This window comes from Pleurodeles waltl, chromosome 4_2 (assembly GCF_031143425.1).
Source record: "Pleurodeles waltl isolate 20211129_DDA chromosome 4_2, aPleWal1.hap1.20221129, whole genome shotgun sequence".
NCBI lineage: Eukaryota > Metazoa > Chordata > Amphibia > Caudata > Salamandridae > Pleurodeles > Pleurodeles waltl.
Genome location: NC_090443.1, coordinates 397,183,453 through 397,202,382, shown reverse-complemented (window position 1 = coordinate 397,202,382; position 18,930 = coordinate 397,183,453). Strand labels below are relative to the sequence as shown.

The 18,930-nt window shown below is 46.9% G+C and overlaps 1 protein-coding gene across 1 annotated transcript in view; it reads right to left on the bottom strand.

Moving 5' to 3' along the window:
• Nucleotides 1–18,930, bottom strand: part of LOC138292786 (quinone oxidoreductase-like protein 2) — a 194,311-nt gene that overhangs the window by 107,853 nt on the left and 67,528 nt on the right. The window contains exon 4 of the mRNA XM_069231558.1: nt 16,887–16,945. Coding sequence (XP_069087659.1) covers nt 16,887–16,945 — 59 coding nt within the window. The remainder of the gene's footprint in view (nt 1–16,886; nt 16,946–18,930) is intronic.

Here is an 18,930-nt window from a genome sequence, read left to right as displayed (position 1 = left end):
CAGCATCGTCTGCATAAAAAGTGTAGTAATAAAACGATTGCCAACCCTGAGACGTCCAACTTTTTCTTTGCAATAAGTGGTCTTCTGAAGCATTTATGCAATTAAGGAACACGAAAGGGGCTAGGATGCATCCCTGGCAAACGCCTTCAGTTGAAGCTAGGGAAGGAGTACATTCATCACCGGGACCAAATCGTATTTTGTCCGTGGTGTTCCAATGTAGCCTCCGAAGGAAAGTGACCAGGAGTTCTTCCACCCCCATATCGCCCAGCATGCCTCACAATTAACAGATGTTGATAGTGTCAAAATCACACAGCAAGTCCATGAAGGCTAAGCGTAAAGAGCCCTTTATGGACTTGGTGTACTTACCAACAATGAGCAACAGATTAAGGCACTGCTCACCCGTTCCCATTCCCTGTCTAAAGCCATACTGGGCCTTCAAGTGTATATTGTTTGTGCTAGCCCAGCCTTGCAGTCCTGCCAGGAGGACCCTACCCAAAATCTTAGCAATAGATTAAATTAAAGAAATTGGCCTATAGCACAGTTTGGGGCTACCTTAAATCAGTTACTAAACAATTATAATCATTAGTAATTAACATAAAATCTATGGTGCTAGACTTGTTCCCTCCTGTGAAAGTTAGGTAGTAAATGCAGGTAACTTTCACACACTCGAACAAAAAGACTAAGGGCCAGATGTAGCAAAGGTTTTTACCCATTCTGTGTCTATTGGAAAAGGTGTTCGTACATATGGCCCTAAATCATTTGAAATTAAAATGTTGTCAAAGCATACCTGTAAGGAAATGCCTCCTTGGCATGGTTACCCCCTGACTTTTTGCCTTTGCTGATGCTAAGTTTTGATTTGAAAGTGTGCTGAGGCCTGCTAACCAGGCCACAGCACCAGTGTTCTTTCCCTAACCTGTACTTTTGTTTTCACAATTGGCACACCCTGGCATCCAGGCAAGTCCCTTGTAACTGGTACTCCTGGTACCAATGGCCCTGATGCCAGGGAAGGTCTCTAAGGGCTGCAGCATATCTTATGCCACCCTGGGGACCCCTCACTCATCACAGACACACTGCTTGCCAGCTTGTGTGTGCTGGTGAGGACAAAACGAGTAAGTCGACATGGCACTCCCCTCAGGGTGCCATGCCAACCTCACACTGCCTATGCAGTATAGATAAGTCACCCCTCTAGCAGGCCTTACAGCCCTAAGGCAGGGTGCACTATACCATAGGTGAGGGCACCAGTGCATGAGCACTGTGCCCCTACAGTGTCTAAGCAAAACCTTAGACATTGTAAGTGCAGGGTAGCCATAAGAGTATATGGTCTGGGAGTCTGTCATACACGAACTCCACAGCACCATAATGGCTACACTGAAAACTGGGAAGTTTGGTATCAAACTTCTCAGCACAATAAATGCACACTGATGCCAGTGTACATTTAATTGTAACATACACCCCAGAGGGCACCTTAGAGGTGCCCCCTGAAACCTAAACCGACTATCTGTGTAGGCTGACTAGTTCAAGCAGCCTGCCACACACCAGACATGTTGCTGGCCACATGGGGAGAGTGCCTTTGTCACTCTGTGGCTAGTAACAAAGCCTGTACTGGGTGGAGGTGCTTCACACCTCCCCCTGCAGGAACTGTAACACCTGGCGGGAAGCCTCAAAGGCTCACCCCCTTTGTTACAGCACCACAGGGCACTCCAGCTAGTGGAGTTGCCCGCCCCCTCCGGCCACGGCCCCACTTTTGGCGGCAAGGCCGGAGGAGATAATGAGAAAAACAAGGAGGAGTCACTGGCCAGTCAGGACAGCCCCTAAGGTGTCCTGAGCTGAGGTGACTCTGACTTTTAGAAATCCTCCATCTTGCAGATGGAGGATTCCCCCAATAGGGATAGGAATGTGACCCCCTCCCCTTGGGAGGAGGCACAAAGAGGGTGTACCTACCCTGAGAGCTAGTAGCCATTGGCTACTAACCCCCCAGACCTAAACACGCCCTTAAATTTAGTATTTAAGGGCTCCCCTGAACCTAGGAACTCAGATTCCTGCAACCTAAGAAGACGAGGACTGCTAAGCTGAAAAACCCTGCAGAGAAGACGGAGACACCAACTGCTTTGGCCCCAGCTCTGGCCTGTCTCCCCCCTTCTAAAGACACTGCTCCAGCGACGCCCTCTCCAGGGACCAGCGACCTCTAAATCCTCAGAGGACTGCCCTGCTCTAGAAGGACCAAGAAACTCCAGAGGACAGCGGCTCTGTTCACCAAAGACTGCAACTTTGTTTCCAAAGGAGCAACTTTAAAACAACTGCGTTTCCCGCCGGAAGCGTGAGACTTGCTACTCTGCACCTGACGCCCCCGGCTCGACTTGTGGAGAAACAACACCGGCAGCCCCCAGGACCTGAAAGATCGGAACTCCAGTGCAGGAGTGACCCCCAGGAGGCCCTCTCCCTTGCCCAGGTGGTGGCTACCCCGAGGAGCCCCCCCCTCCCCTTGCCTGCATCGCTGAAGAGACCCCTTAGTCTCCCATTGATTTCCATTGGAAACCCGACGTGTGTTTGCACACTGCACCCGGCCGCACCCGTGCTGCTGAGGGTGTACTTTCTGTGCTAACTTGTGTCCCCCCCCGGTGCCCTACAAAACCCCCCTGGTCTGCCCTCCGAAGACGCGGGTACTTACCTGCTGGCAGACTGGAACCGGGGCACCCCCTTCTCCATTGAAGCCTATGTGTTTTGGGCACCACTTTGAACTCTGCACCTGATCGGCCCTGAGCTGCTGGTGTGGTAACTTTGGGGTTTCTCTGAACCCCCAACGGTGGGCTACCTTGGACCCAAACTTGAACCCCGTAGGTGGTTTACTTACCTGCAAGAACTAACAAACTCTTACTCCCCCTAGGAACTGTGAAAATTGCACTGTGTCTAGTTTTAAAATAGCTATATGTGATTTACTTGAAAACTGTGTATGCTATTTTGATTATTCAAAGTTCCTAAAGTACCTACCTGCAATACCTTTCATTTAAAGTATTACATGTAAAATTTGAACCTGTGGTTCTTAAAATAAACTAAGAAAAGATATTTTTCTATACACAAACCTATTGACCTGGAATTGTCTCCGACTGTGTGTTCCTCATTTATTGCCTGTGTGTGTACAACAAATGCTCCTTTGATAAGCCTACTGCTCGACCACACTACCACAAAATAGAGCATTAGTATTATCGCTTTTTGCCACTATCTTACCTCTAAGGGGAACCCTTGGACTCTGTGCATACTATTCCTTACTTTGAAATAGTGCATACAGAGCCAACTTCCTACAATACCCATAATGGGAATGCCTAAAGTATGACAACGCCTATCCTTCCTTATTTTCCACACCACAAACTCTTGAATTGCTAAAGTCACAGGTTGAACTATTAAAGTCACCAACCCACAACATACGGGTGACTAGTAGTGTTTATCTTTGCAATCACATCATTCAACATAATTGCAACTTTTGCATTTCGCTGATCAAATAAATTGTGGCAGGATTTCACAATCAAGAGGTCTATGGTGCCCAAGTCGGACAGCAGTAACAATTTATACCAAGGGGAAGCGATCAGATGTTTGACATTTGCCTTAGTACATTTTAAAGAGATCAGGACAGCCAAACCACCCATAGCAACCGATCCAACCCCCACCGCTCCCCCGAGGTGGCAGAAACAACAGGGTTGAAGTAAGAGCAATACCCATTCATGTAAAAATCCTCCAGAGCCCCAGTCTCTTGGAGACAAATCAACTCAAAGTCTATAAAGAAGCCCAAATAATCCTCATTCGCAAGCTTCTAATAAATCCCTGCGATATTCCAGGACAACACAGTAGAAGTGAAGCAGTACTCGCACATTAACCTGAATTCTCTTAAAAAGCGGGGGCCCCCACATAGTCCGTAGAAGAATCAAAGACTATGAGTTTTGGTGTGGGACCCAAATGCGCATATGCCACGTTGTTCTCTTCAAGATTGTTTAAGACAGAGAAGTGGTTACTAAGTGGTAACGGGCGGGGGGGGGGGGCTGCGGACAGATTGCAGAGGTACCAAGTTCCTTGTGATTTGAAAATGTCCCTCCATATGAGGACCTTAGGGTCTATATAAGTATACCAGGGGAAACACTCTAACTCGACAGGGAGAATCAGCCAGGTGTCTCAGTGCAGTTACTAAACCACCCAAGGTAGTCTGAAGTTTACCGCTACATACTCACCATTTAACGTTTTTGATCCATGGCCAACACCCGACACTATTCTCACTGTCAAAATCTCATGTGAAAGACACTCCATACACAGCCAGCGTTGGATCTAAACCAGTGCATGGTTTTATGTTTCAAGTCCTCCTCTGTTTATTTCTTTCCTGTATTTAAGATAGGAACACGATCAAAGATAATAACAAACTGTTGATTCAGGAGGAAGATGTAAATGTACCTGGTGCGAACAATTATATATTGGCCTATCAGTCAATATATCCTGGTCAGGAAATTCCCCTGCAGCTTCAAGAAGGACTTCTCTTTCTGGGGCTATTGATGTTAATGTCCCCATGGAATTAATGCTAGAAGCTTCAGAAACACATTGAGTGGCTGCCATTGATGTAGGCGGGCACTGAGAAAGTCCAGGAGGGGGCTGAACGGATAGGACCCCAGACAAAGGGATTGCATGAGTGCCTGGATCCGGTAGGTTGTTCTCCATGTTAGTCTTTCTCAACTGGTTAAGTGGTAACTGGCCACAAGAGGCTGCAATTTTCTCAAGCCCCTATTTGATTTTTGCTGATAGGTCCTCTTAAAGATATCACCAATGATTCCAGTCTGATGAATAAGTCATCACTGTGGGCTTTTATCGGTGCGCCTAATTGAGCCACTACAGGAGAGGTGGGGGTTTCTTCTCGAGCCCATTGTTCCACCAACCATCCAGAAACCTCCACTGAAGTCACCCTCACACAAAGATCGCGCATCAGCCCCTGCTGCGCCGGAGGTCGATCCTTCTTCAACTTCGTCATTGAATCCTGAAACGCCCTTACCCTCAACCTTCGAACATCACCATCACTGGCAGACGTCTGGAAGGGATTCAAGACCTGGTGCTTCGACTGAGAACCTCAGCCCAGCACCTGGATACCCTTAGGGGTGATAAGCCACGCTTTATAAATATAGCCTGATTGAAAGAACAACCATTGGTCTGACAGCCCCCTACGAAAAATTCTTACTGCAGGAGTTCCTCTGGTGGACAAGATGAAAGGGGGGTGGCCCAGCCCAGCCTCGAGCGACCGCAGAGTGGTGCACATGGGCCTGCTCTCATCCTGTGCCGCAGGAGCAAAGAGCTGCACGTGTCGGACAGGTGCGAGTAACCCCTTCTCCTTGCGCCCAGCATGTCTCACAATTAACAGATGTTGATAGTGTCAAAATCACACAGCAAGTCCATGAAGGCTAAGCGTAAAGAGCCCTTTATGGACTTGGTGTACTTACCAACAATGAGCAACAGATTAAGGCACTGCTCACCCGTTCCCATTCCCTGTCTAAAGCCATACTGGGCCTTCAAGTGTATATTGTTTGTGCTAGCCCAGCCTTGCAGTCCTGCCAGGAGGACCCTACCCAAAATCTTAGCAATAGATTAAATTAAAGAAATTGGCCTATAGCACAGTTTGGGGCTACCTTAAATCAGTTACTAAACAATTATAATCATTAGTAATTAACATAAAATCTATGGTGCTAGACTTGTTCCCTCCTGTGAAAGTTAGGTAGTAAATGCAGGTAACTTTCACACACTCGAACAAAAAGACTAAGGGCCAGATGTAGCAAAGGTTTTTACCCATTCTGTGTCTATTGGAAAAGGTGTTCGTACATATGGCCCTAAATCATTTGAAATTAAAATGTTGTCAAAGCATACCTGTAAGGAAATGCCTCCTTGGCATGGTTACCCCCTGACTTTTTGCCTTTGCTGATGCTAAGTTTTGATTTGAAAGTGTGCTGAGGCCTGCTAACCAGGCCACAGCACCAGTGTTCTTTCCCTAACCTGTACTTTTGTTTTCACAATTGGCACACCCTGGCATCCAGGCAAGTCCCTTGTAACTGGTACTCCTGGTACCAATGGCCCTGATGCCAGGGAAGGTCTCTAAGGGCTGCAGCATATCTTATGCCACCCTGGGGACCCCTCACTCATCACAGACACACTGCTTGCCAGCTTGTGTGTGCTGGTGAGGACAAAACGAGTAAGTCGACATGGCACTCCCCTCAGGGTGCCATGCCAACCTCACACTGCCTATGCAGTATAGATAAGTCACCCCTCTAGCAGGCCTTACAGCCCTAAGGCAGGGTGCACTATACCATAGGTGAGGGCACCAGTGCATGAGCACTGTGCCCCTACAGTGTCTAAGCAAAACCTTAGACATTGTAAGTGCAGGGTAGCCATAAGAGTATATGGTCTGGGAGTCTGTCATACACGAACTCCACAGCACCATAATGGCTACACTGAAAACTGGGAAGTTTGGTATCAAACTTCTCAGCACAATAAATGCACACTGATGCCAGTGTACATTTAATTGTAACATACACCCCAGAGGGCACCTTAGAGGTGCCCCCTGAAACCTAAACCGACTATCTGTGTAGGCTGACTAGTTCAAGCAGCCTGCCACACACCAGACATGTTGCTGGCCACATGGGGAGAGTGCCTTTGTCACTCTGTGGCTAGTAACAAAGCCTGTACTGGGTGGAGGTGCTTCACACCTCCCCCTGCAGGAACTGTAACACCTGGCGGTGAGCCTCAAAGGCTCACCCCCTTTGTTACAGCACCACAGGGCACTCCAGCTAGTGGAGTTGCCCGCCCCCTCCGGCCACGGCCCCACTTTTGGCGGCAAGGCCGGAGGAGATAATGAGAAAAACAAGGAGGAGTCACTGGCCAGTCAGGACAGCCCCTAAGGTGTCCTGAGCCGAGGTGACTCTGACTTTTAGAAATCCTCCATCTTGCAGATGGAGGATTCCCCCAATAGGGATAGGAATGTGACCCCCTCCCCTTGGGAGGAGGCACAAAGAGGGTGTACCTACCCTGAGAGCTAGTAGCCATTGGCTACTAACCCCCCAGACCTAAACACGCCCTTAAATTTAGTATTTAAGGGCTCCCCTGAACCTAGGAACTCAGATTCCTGCAACCTAAGAAGACGAGGACTGCTAAGCTGAAAAACCCTGCAGAGAAGACGGAGACACCAACTGCTTTGGCCCCAGCTCTGGCCTGTCTCCCCCCTTCTAAAGACACTGCTCCAGCGACGCCCTCTCCAGGGACCAGCGACCTCTGAATCCTCAGAGGACTGCCCTGCTCTAGAAGGACCAAGAAACTCCAGAGGACAGCGGCTCTGTTCACCAAAGACTGCAACTTTGTTTCCAAAGGAGCAACTTTAAAACAACTGCGTTTCCCGCCGGAAGCGTGAGACTTGCTACTCTGCACCTGACGCCCCCGGCTCGACTTGTGGAGAAACAACACTTCAGGGAGGACTCCCCGGCGACTACGAGACCATGAGTAGCCAGAGTTGCCCCCCCTGGGCCCCCGCAGCGACGTCTGCAGAGGGAATCCCGAGGCTCCCCCTGACCGCGACTGCCTGACTCCCAGATCCCGACGCCTGGAAAAGACTCTGCACCGGCAGCCCCCAGGACCTGAAAGATCGGAACTCCAGTGCAGGAGTGACCCCCAGGAGGCCCTCTCCCTTGCCCAGGTGGTGGCTACCCCGAGGAGCCCCCCCCCCCCTTGCCTGCATCGCTGAAGAGACCCCTTAGTCTCCCATTGATTTCCATTGGAAACCCGACGTGTGTTTGCACACTGCACCCGGCCGCACCCGTGCTGCTGAGGGTGTCCTTTCTGTGCTAACTTGTGTCCCCCCCCCGGTGCCCTACAAAACCCCCCTGGTCTGCCCTCCGAAGACGCGGGTACTTACCTGCTGGCAGACTGGAACCGGGGCACCCCCTTCTCCATTGAAGCCTATGTGTTTTGGGCACCACTTTGAACTCTGCACCTGATCGGCCCTGAGCTGCTGATGTGGTAACTTTGGGGTTTCTCTGAACCCCCAACGGTGGGCTACCTTGGACCCAAACTTGAACCCCGTAGGTGGTTTACTTACCTGCAAGAACTAACAAACTCTTACTCCCCCTAGGAACTGTGAAAATTGCACTGTGTCTAGTTTTAAAATAGCTATATGTGATTTACTTGAAAACTGTGTATGCTATTTTGATTATTCAAAGTTCCTAAAGTACCTACCTGCAATACCTTTCATTTAAAGTATTACATGTAAAATTTGAACCTGTGGTTCTTAAAATAAACTAAGAAAATATATTTTTCTATACAAAAACCTATTGACCTGGAATTGTCTCCGACTGTGTGTTCCTCATTTATTGCCTGTGTGTGTACAACAAATGCTCCTTTGATAAGCCTACTGCTCGACCACACTACCACAAAATAGAGCATTAGTATTATCGCTTTTTGCCACTATCTTACCTCTAAGGGGAACCCTTGGACTCTGTGCATACTATTCCTTACTTTGAAATAGTGCATACAGAGCCAACTTCCTACAATACCAATAATGGGAATGCCTAAAGTATGACAACGCCTATCCTTCCTTATTTTCCACACCACAAACTCTTGAATTGCTAAAGTCACAGGTTGAACTATTAAAGTCACCAACCCACAACATACGGGTGACTAGTAGTGTTTATCTTTGCAATCACATCATTCAACATAATTGCAACTTTTGCATTTCGCTGATCAAATAAATTGTGGCAGGATTTCACAATCAAGAGGTCTATGGTGCCCAAGTCGGACAGCAGTAACAATTTATACCAAGGGGAAGCGATCAGATGTTTGACATTTGCCTTAGTACATTTTAAAGAGATCAGGACAGCCAAACCACCCATAGCAACCGATCCAACCCCCACCGCTCCCCCGAGGTGGCAGAAACAACAGGGTTGAAGTAAGCGCAATACCCATTCATGTAAAAATCCTCCAGAGCCCCAGTCTCTTGGAGACAAATCAACTCAAAGTCTATAAAGAAGCCCAAATAATCCTCATTCGCAAGCTTCTAATAAATCCCTGCGATATTCCAGGACAACACAGTAGAAGTGAAGCAGTACTCGCACATTAACCTGAATTCTCTTAAAAAGCGGGGGCCCCCACATAGTCCGTAGAAGAATCAAAGACTATGAGTTTTGGTGTGGGACCCAAATGCGCATATGCCACGTTGTTCTCTTCAAGATTGTTTAAGACAGAGAAGTGGTTACTAAGTGGTAACGGGCGGGGGGGCTGCGGACAGATTGCAGAGGTACCAAGTTCCTTGTGATTTGAAAATGTCCCTCCATATGAGGACCTTAGGGTCTATATAAGTATACCAGGGGAAACACTCTAACTCGACAGGGAGAATCAGCCAGGTGTCTCAGTGCAGTTACTAAACCACCCAAGGTAGTCTGAAGTTTACCGCTACATACTCACCATTTAACGTTTTTGATCCATGGCCAACACCCGACACTATTCTCACTGTCAAAATCTCATGTGAAAGACACTCCATACACAGCCAGCGTTGGATCTAAACCAGTGCATGGTTTTATGTTTCAAGTCCTCCTCTGTTTATTTCTTTCCTGTATTTAAGATAGGAACACGATCAAAGATAATAACAAACTGTTGATTCAGGAGGAAGATGTAAATGTACCTGGTGCGAACAATTATATATTGGCCTATCAGTCAATATATCCTGGTCAGGAAATTCCCCTGCAGCTTCAAGAAGGACTTCTCTTTCTGGGGCTATTGATGTTAATGTCCCCATGGAATTAATGCTAGAAGCTTCAGAAACACATTGAGTGGCTGCCATTGATGTAGGCGGGCACTGAGAAAGTCCAGGAGGGGGCTGAACGGTTAGGACCCCAGACAAAGGGATTGCACGAGTGCCTGGATCCGGTAGGTTGTTCTCCATGTTAGTCTTTCTCAACTGGTTAAGTGGTAACTGGCCACAAGAGGCTGCAATTTTCTCAAGCCCCTATTTGATTTTTGCTGATAGGTCCTCTAAAAGATATCACCAATGATTCCAGTCTGATGAATAAGTCATCACTGTGGGCTTTTATCGGTGCGCCTAAATGAGCCACTACAGGAGAGGTGGGGGTTTCTTCTCGAGCTCATTGTTGGGTGGAAGGTCTCTAATCCCACCCATTTCCGAGGACTGGTGCTTGAGTTTCCTTTTCGGTGGTATCTGCTGGAAAGTGGAGAGTCCGACTGAAAGGGGGAGGGGAATCAATAACAACTGTTGATGGATCCGCAACAGAGTCCATCCCCTCACAAGGCCCATCAGAAATGACACAAACCAGGGGTTCTCTGCCTTCCTTGAGGGCATCAGAACTTACACCATTACTTATACATGTTCTCTCACTAGCTGCCCCACCACTTCTGAGCTAGTGTCCAGGGAGTCACTGCTGTATTGGTGGCTGTGAGGCAATACATAAGGACAGAGTGTGTCACCTTACTGCTTCAATTTCTTCCTCTACCAGCGTAATTTCCGAGTTTAAAGCCCTCCTAACGGAATATAGGTAATTTGTGAAAGAGGGTGTATTTGTTATTGCTGATGGGATGGCCTTAAGGCCTCCTGCTCCTAGCATTTTCCTTTTGCCCATAATCACTTGTATTGTGGCAGGGAAGCAGGAAAACTTGACAAAGTCACTCAGCACTAATGGGCCAATGCACTCAGCCTCACCCAACCCGATGCCGCTACCAACCCAGACCAGGCAGTAGAGAACTTCAATGCTTGGATCACCTCCACCGTTTGACTAAGTCGCCCCTACCAAACCAGCTCAAACGCACGGGCCCACTAAACATGCCAGCTGGTACACCCCAGAAGTCAGTGCAGTGAAATGCAGATGCAAACAACTTGAAAGAAAATGGTGCTCCAGCAAAAAGGACAGTGATTAAAGCCATCCTCAAGTCCGCCCTCAACAAATATGACCACCTACTTAAAACCATGAAAAAGAGCACCCTTACACACCGCATCGAGGCCAGCCCCAACTAGACGAAGGAACAATGAACACCAAGGCCTTAATGAATACCATCCACTGAGGTGCACCCAGCGAACCATGCTCCCATCAACTCTTCAACCTCAAAAGTGACCAGATCACCACCATCCTTAACTCTTCCATCTCCACAGTCACATTCCTCGATGCCTAGAAACACTCAGAGGTCTGACACCCTCCTAAAGAAACCCTCCACAGACCCCAATGACCTACAGAACTGTTGTCCCATTTCAATGCTCCTGTTCCCCGCCAAAGTCCTGGAGAAGGCCATCAACCTCCAACTCACCAAACACCTGGAGAGAAACAACCTTCTAGACCCCTCCCAATCTGAATTCAGAGGCAACCACAGCACAGAGACAGCCCTGATTACAGCGATGGACAACATCCATACCCTACTTGACAGAGAAGAAGCAGCCGCCCTGATCCTTCTAGACCTCTCTACTGTTTTCAACACCATCTCCCACCACACACTCATCAACAGACTGAACCAGATCGGTATCAAGGACAATGCTCTTGTTGATAGATATAAAAGCAATGTCAATGTACACCATGACATGTGCCAGCATAACAATGAACTAGTTTTGCTATTGTCGATTCCACCCGCAATGACCTCCCAGTCAACCCGGAGCCAGAAGTACGTGGTCAAGCAGGCCCTGCGACCTAGGTAGGAAGCAACTGATTGACAGATTACACGTGGGGTGACAAGTAGCCCATAAACAAATGCGCCAAAGAGGAAAGACCCAGATCGATTCCCCAATACAGGCAGCAACACCACAAAGGTCCTACAAAAATGGCCCACAATAAAACACATTTAGACGGAGGGCTACTCCTTCCCAAAATACCGTAATGTTACATGCCACATGAGGTTAGGAACACACTGCCAATCAGAACACACCACACACAGTGATCACACGCTCCCCATGCTGGACAACTGGACATGTTACATCCTGGCCCACACTATGTCCACGCAAGGTTGAGACCAACCTGAACACTTTATCAGATGGTTAGATTTATGGCCTTGTGACTAGGCCCAGATTCTTTTTTTTAAAGAATATGCTCAATTGTTTTATTGCACCTTTGCCAGGTGCCTTTTATCTTTCATTTATTTAAGGTAAATCCACATTCGAGTAACACTCTCAGATGGATGGCATCCTTCCTCATGGGACCCCCACAGAGGATTAGTCTGTCCCTTCACCTCACAGCCCAAGCACACCATCTGTGGCATCCCGAAAGGCTGATCTATCAGTCCTGCCCTCTTCAACATCTTCATGATACCACTAGCAGACATCGACAGAACCCACAACATCAATATCATCTCTTATTCTGATGACACCCAGCTCGTCCTCTCACTGTTGGCGGACCCCACTACAATAAAAAACAACTTTCACAACTGCATCAAGAATGTCTCTGCCTGGATGAGAGACAACTGCCTAAAACTCAACACTGACAAAACCGAAGTGCTGATTTTCGTCAGACACACCTCAGTCTGGAATGACTCCTGGTGGCCATCGGAACTCTGTCCCACACCCACTCCAAAAGATCACACCCGCAAACTCAGCATCATCCTTGACAGCCTACTCTCCATGAAATGACAAGTCAACATTGTCACCTCTGCCTGCTTCCACTCACTCTGCAAAATCTTCAAGTGGCTACCCTCCAGCACCAAGAAAACAGTGACACAGACCCTCATCACCAGCAGGCTGGACTATGGCAATGCCCTCTATGTAGATACCTCCAGAGAACTCATGAGAAGACTCCAGACGATTTAGAACGCAGCCCCCAGACTGATCCTCAACCTGCTCAAAAGGACAACATCTTCCAGCACCTGAGGGACCTCCATTGGCTCCCCACCCAGAAGAGATACCACTTCAAGCTCCTGACCCACACCTACAAAGCCTCCATGACCAAGGAAGGACCTGTATACATGAACCACCGCCTGAATTTCCACCAACCATCCAGAAACCTCCACTCAAGTCACCCTCACACAAAGACCGCGCATCAGCCCCTGCTGTGCCGGAGGTCGATCCTTCTTCAACTTCGTCATTGAATCCTGAAACGCCCTTACCCTCAACCTTCGAACATCACCATCACTGGCAGACGTCTGGAAGGGATTCAAGACCTGGTGCTTCGACTGAGAACCTCAGCCCAGCACCTGGATACCCTTAGGGGTGATAAGCCACGCTTTATAAATATAGCCTGATTGAAAGAACAACCATTGGTATGACAGCCCCCTACGAAAAATTCTTACTGCAGGAGTTCCTCTGGTGGACAAGATGAAAGGGGGGTGGCCCAGCCCAGCCTCGAGCGACCGCAGAGTGGAGCACATGGGCCTGCTCTCATCCTGTGCCGCAGGAGCAAAGAGCTGCACGTGTCGGACAGGTGCGAGTAACCCCTTCTCCTTGCGCTGATCAGGCCACAATATTGTGCAGGGTAAAATATGGAATCCCCTCTGGTGACAGGTGTCCTGCACCGCAGGAGCAAAGCGCCACTTTTTAAAGGGCTGCGCAGCGTCAGGCAGGTGCGAGTATCCCCTCCTCCTCGCGCTGATCAGTCCACAGTATGGTGCAGGGTGGGATATGGAGTCCCCTGTGATGACAGGCACTAGTCATCACTTGGGACGTATTTCAGTCCATAGACTTTAGCCCAAACTGCCATTGTAGACAGACTGCCAGGTGAATGCCAGCCCCCTAGAGCAGTACCAAGGCTGATTTGCATATGGCTGGTTCCGATCTGAGATGCCATGGTAAGCAAGAAAACAATGGACTGGAGTGTGGCTGGAGTAGTTACCAGTGGCTGACATTTAATCAAGCATTTTATCCTTCACTTTTTTGCTCTCCTCAGTGCAACACCGTATATGCAACAGGAATGTCCAGACATGGCTCCTGGTTTCAATGTGACACTGGAACTAAGCTGTATCCTACTGAAGAGGCTCAAATAGGCTAAAATCAGTCTGGAATTGTTGTGTTCTGGTTCAGAGAGGACATGGCCTGGAAGTTTGGGTAGGGCTATACAAATTAGAGCAGAACCATGACTTACTTGCATATGGCTGGGTCCAGTCTGACGAAGCATGGTGGAAAAGAAAATGATGGACTTGGGTGCGGCCTGAGTACACCCAATAGATATCCATTTGACATGTTCAATTTTAATTAAAAAATATCTAACTAATTTTTTATTTTTGTTACTATGTTCCAGGAGAGTTAGTCTGGTTAAAAACAAGTGGTATCTTGTCTAAAACCAACTGAGGCATAAATGAAAGGTTTGGATCCGAGTCACAGAGAAAGGTCCTAAATCTGCACCAGTGCACGTACACCCTTGCAAAGGTAAAGGTTCAAGACTTGTGGCTATTCACAAAACATACAAATGTCCCTTACAGTAACCAGAGTTGCCCGCTTATAGTTGTACTCTTGGAAAAGCCACATGATTTATGTTGATAGGCATTTCCTCAATGCGGAATCGTACATATAGCACAATTCCACATCAGGGAAAGACTGTGCTTTGGTGAAACAGCACATTATTTTCTCCACAGGGAAAACATTTTTTCCATGACCAAACCCCTTCTCTAGACCCCAAAGCTGGGCTGAAACGTAGAGGGGGCATAGACACCGGGAGGCTGTATGACTGACATAGCGTTATAGGGTGTCAATCATTTCAGACGGAGCAAAGGACAAGCGGATAAACTTCATGTTCCCCCAGGGTTCTGTTCACACTTCAACATCACACTAGTCATCAGCTCAAAGAAAAAGTGAAGCGGGCTGCGGCCTCAACTGCACAGTGCCACAGAGAAAACTAAACTAAAACTTCAGAAAGGACACAGATAAAGAAGGAATAATTAAAAACAAAAGAAAACAATCAAGGGGATCCAAAGGTGCATCATATGGAACCGATTTGCCAATACCAAGAATAAAAGAGGATATTAGAATTGCTGAATTTTAACATTTTGTAAAACCTTGGTGTGGGTTACCGGCCTTGGTGGAATTCAAGGAGAAGAAAGCAAGCACATGCTTTCAAGGAATGTGGCGCTGATGGAAGGCCGAGAAGTGGCACAGTGCAGTGAGGAAGCCACCAGATTGAGATGGTGGCTTCCAGCTTTCCATCCCTCAGCGCGGAAGTCACCAAACCAAGGCACGATGTAGACAGGACAATCTTAACTTAATCAATTGTGTGGAGAGAATGGGGGTTGCTACACACAAACCAGGACCCCCATCACCTTACTCGATCACAGTGACACAGTACAAATTGTAGTTGTCCGCTATACCCTCACTGGCTTTATTTGGTGACTGTAGACACCCCAAGTCACATGAGCAGCTTGGGGTATTGGGCAGCTGTCTCAAGCTGTCCCACCTTTCTTCTTGGTATCATTCTGGAAGATTCTGAGCTGTGATTGTGAATTTTCCTGCCACAGCTGCTGCAGCGCACAAAGAACAGGACTTCCACAAGACTGCTCCATGATACTCAAAACACCACCAGAAGTCAGAGGTGGGTGGGCCAAAGCAAGCATACAACACTCCTATGGTTCCCTCTGCACCGACAGCCCTAACAATTTGATTGTTTGTTGTAACTCAACTCAGTGCTGTGAGCTTGATTGTGTTACCAAATATTGTGGGGTTGTATTGCTTCTGAAGGATCAACTGAGGTTATTGAATGAAACTAATAGAAATAAAGGATCATGTAAAAAAACAGAGGTGTTAATATATGCCCGAAACGGAAATGCATTACATACTATTTGAATGATGTGGCTGGACTATAACCCAATGCGCCTGTATTAACAAAGGTTCACATTTATTTTTCCACTGACCTACCACGCTATGTAAAGTTGCTTACTTGGATTGCATTTTATGCCAGCTCAGTGTTTAGTTTGAGGTGACTGATTTAAGGTGCTCACTGTCAACACCAACACTTATGCCAGCCTGCCACATGGTAGCTCTTCTGTCTAATTTAGAGATGAGCACAACAGCTGTTTACTAAATTTAATATACATTAAAAATGGATAATACCTGCAGCCCTGCCATTCTTATAGCTTTGGGTGGCCTAGAACAGACTGACCGGTCATGCCTGTAGGAGTATAATATAGCCTTAGAACCCGCCGTAGCGGGCTCTACCGGCTATTAAAGGCCCGCTCCCCGCGTTAAATGCCCGAGCCGAAGGCGAGGGCATTTAACAAGGGAAAGGGCCTTTAATAGCCGGTAGAGCCCGCTACGGAGGGTTCTAAGGCTATTAGAACATTCTGCCACTCAGGGCAGAATGTTCTATTTAAAAAAACAAATTGCTCATGGAGCCAGAGGGGATTAAAATCCCCTCGGGCTCCGTGAGGTTTTGTTCACAGCTGCTGCTGTGAACAAAGCGAACATTGGAATGTTGGCGCTGCAGGCTTTTACCGGCCAGTAAAAGCCTGCAACACTCCATTGTTTTCAATGGAGCTTCCAGCATTCCAATGTTCTAATGATCAGTAGTTATGTTGGTACTGTTACTGGCAGCACTGGCACGTGCTATGGGTGGTGCGAGCTGCAGCACCCTCCTGACAAGGACCTTGAGCCTTTTTTAACACAGTAAGTACTTTGCCAGCCTAAGGTTGCCTCAAAGCCCTGAAGGAAGCAGTTGACATGTAAAAGGACAACAAGGAGGAGGAAAAATGCTGTAAGAAAGGGGAATAAGTAAGGAGGGAGCTGTGTGGATGGTGTAGTCTTCCTAGACAAGCTAGCATTTCAGATCCAAAAAGATAGTTCAGTGTGGAAAACGGTTCTTCTGCTTCTGGAGAGCAGACTGGGAAGGGGGGTGAGGCACCAACTGAGAGAACACCCATAAGGAGAAAAAGAGGGGATCTGCCAAATACTTAGTCTTTGCAAGTCCTAAGCTGCTTACCTTGTGCACTGCTGTCACTTTCGGGCCAATTTCCAATACGCGGCCAGAGAACTCCATTCCTAAAGATATAAATAGGTCACACAAGGCAATTTTTATGTGTGTGCAAAACGTACATGCGTTTTGTGCCCCTCAGAGAAAAGGGGCCCAATTATAAAACTCACCTCAGTTTCTCTCAACAAAACAGGGGACACAAATTCACTGTTCACATACCCTACAAATTCTAGAAAGCAGGTGGTCGCCCATTCCATTTCAAAACTTTTATTTCTCTGCATTTGCACCTTCCAAATGTAAGACAATGTGTAAGAAAGAAGTAATTTTGAGAAATGCTCTCTAATGCACATGCTAGTATGGGTAACCACAAATTCAGAGATGTGCAAACAACACCTGCCTCTAAGCTTCATATTTTGTACCCATTTCCGAAATACATAGGTTTCTTTGATACCTATTTTTCACTATTTATATTTTACCATATGAATTGCTCTATGGCCGGTACATAATGAAAAACTATTGCAAGATGCACTTCAATTATTGGCTCTGGGTACCTCGAGTTCCTGAAAAACCCACAAACCCTATATATACACACAACCAGAAGAGTCTATCAGATGTAATGGTATATAGCTTTTGTGAATCAGCCATTGTGATGAGAAGGTACAAATGAAATAGCACAAATGGCCGTTTTTTCCAACTAATTTCCAATATGTTTTTATTTCAACACTTGGTTTCTTTGGGAAAACCTTGAAGGATCTATAGAAAAAAATCCCTTGCTGAATTCAAAATGTTGTCTAGTTTTCAGAAATGTATCGCTTTCCGGGATCCGCAATGGGTTTCACACTCGATTCTACCACAAATCAGAAGAAGGTTGAAAGCACAAAAAATAGGGAAAAAGGGCTACCTCCCAGGTAAATGTCAAAGTTGTATTAGGAAATGTGGTTTTCTGAATTAAGTCTGCTTGTTCCTGAAAGCTGTGAAGATGGTGATTCTGGCAACGCAAACCTTTAGTTGTTGCTATTTACAACAACAAAAAATGACAGAGTCTTCGGCTGCGCCTTTTTCGCATTTTTCTAAAAACAAAAGTAGATATATTTTAGCTAAATTTCTCGATTCCCTCCATGGCAATTGATAAACTGCGTACCTTTAGAATGCTTTGGATGTTTGAAAAAAAGGATGGAAATTTGGTGCAATAGCTTTTGTGGACACAGCATTATGAAGGCCTAAGCGTGAACTACCCCAAATGTTAAAAAAAGGCTTAGCACAATGGTGAGGGGTGGGGGTTGGGGGAGGGTGGTTGAGGCCTACCAGCGAAGGGGTTACCTTACATTTTGGGGAGCACAAAGGCATGAGTGATGGAACACTAACACTGAAAACCTGAAAAATATTATTGGCCCCTAAAATGTAAGGCAGAGCGAGTACTGCAAAAATAGAGACTTTATGTGAAGGGAAACGTGCAGAATATATTAAACCCGATCTCAGAGAAGATGAGATCAGACGTCCCTGATCTAGAGGCAGGCGTCAGTCAGACTGGTAGGCAACGATACTCAGGGTAGCGCATAAGCCAATGAACTCATAGGAAATTTGGCTCAGCTCTTCCATACCAGAACTCTTAGGGCTTTATTTTGTGTTTGTCAGACGTACAACTCTATCACAAACGTGGATGATATCCTGCCGGCAGTATTACATGTGCATCGTATGGCACTTGCAATACGCGGACAGGATATCTGTCACATTTTGACGGAGTATACCATCTGCCAAACTCTAAATAAAGCTCTTAGTCACAGGACTTTACTATATCACCTAATTAAATTTTTCTGTGTTGGTGTTTGATCCCTCTTGCCTCTCTGCCTCCTGTAATGCACGTTAAAACCATATGTGAGGACTTCCAATGGCATCAGTAGTAGATAACCTTGGTTTGCACTCTGCATAAGGTTCTAGAAGACAATTTTAACACAGAAATTCAGGTGGATTTCATAGATGGCAGTGAGTGATGTCACTGGCCATTGGGAGGTTCAGAGCAAGATACTGCAAATAATTAAGAAGAAAGATAAGG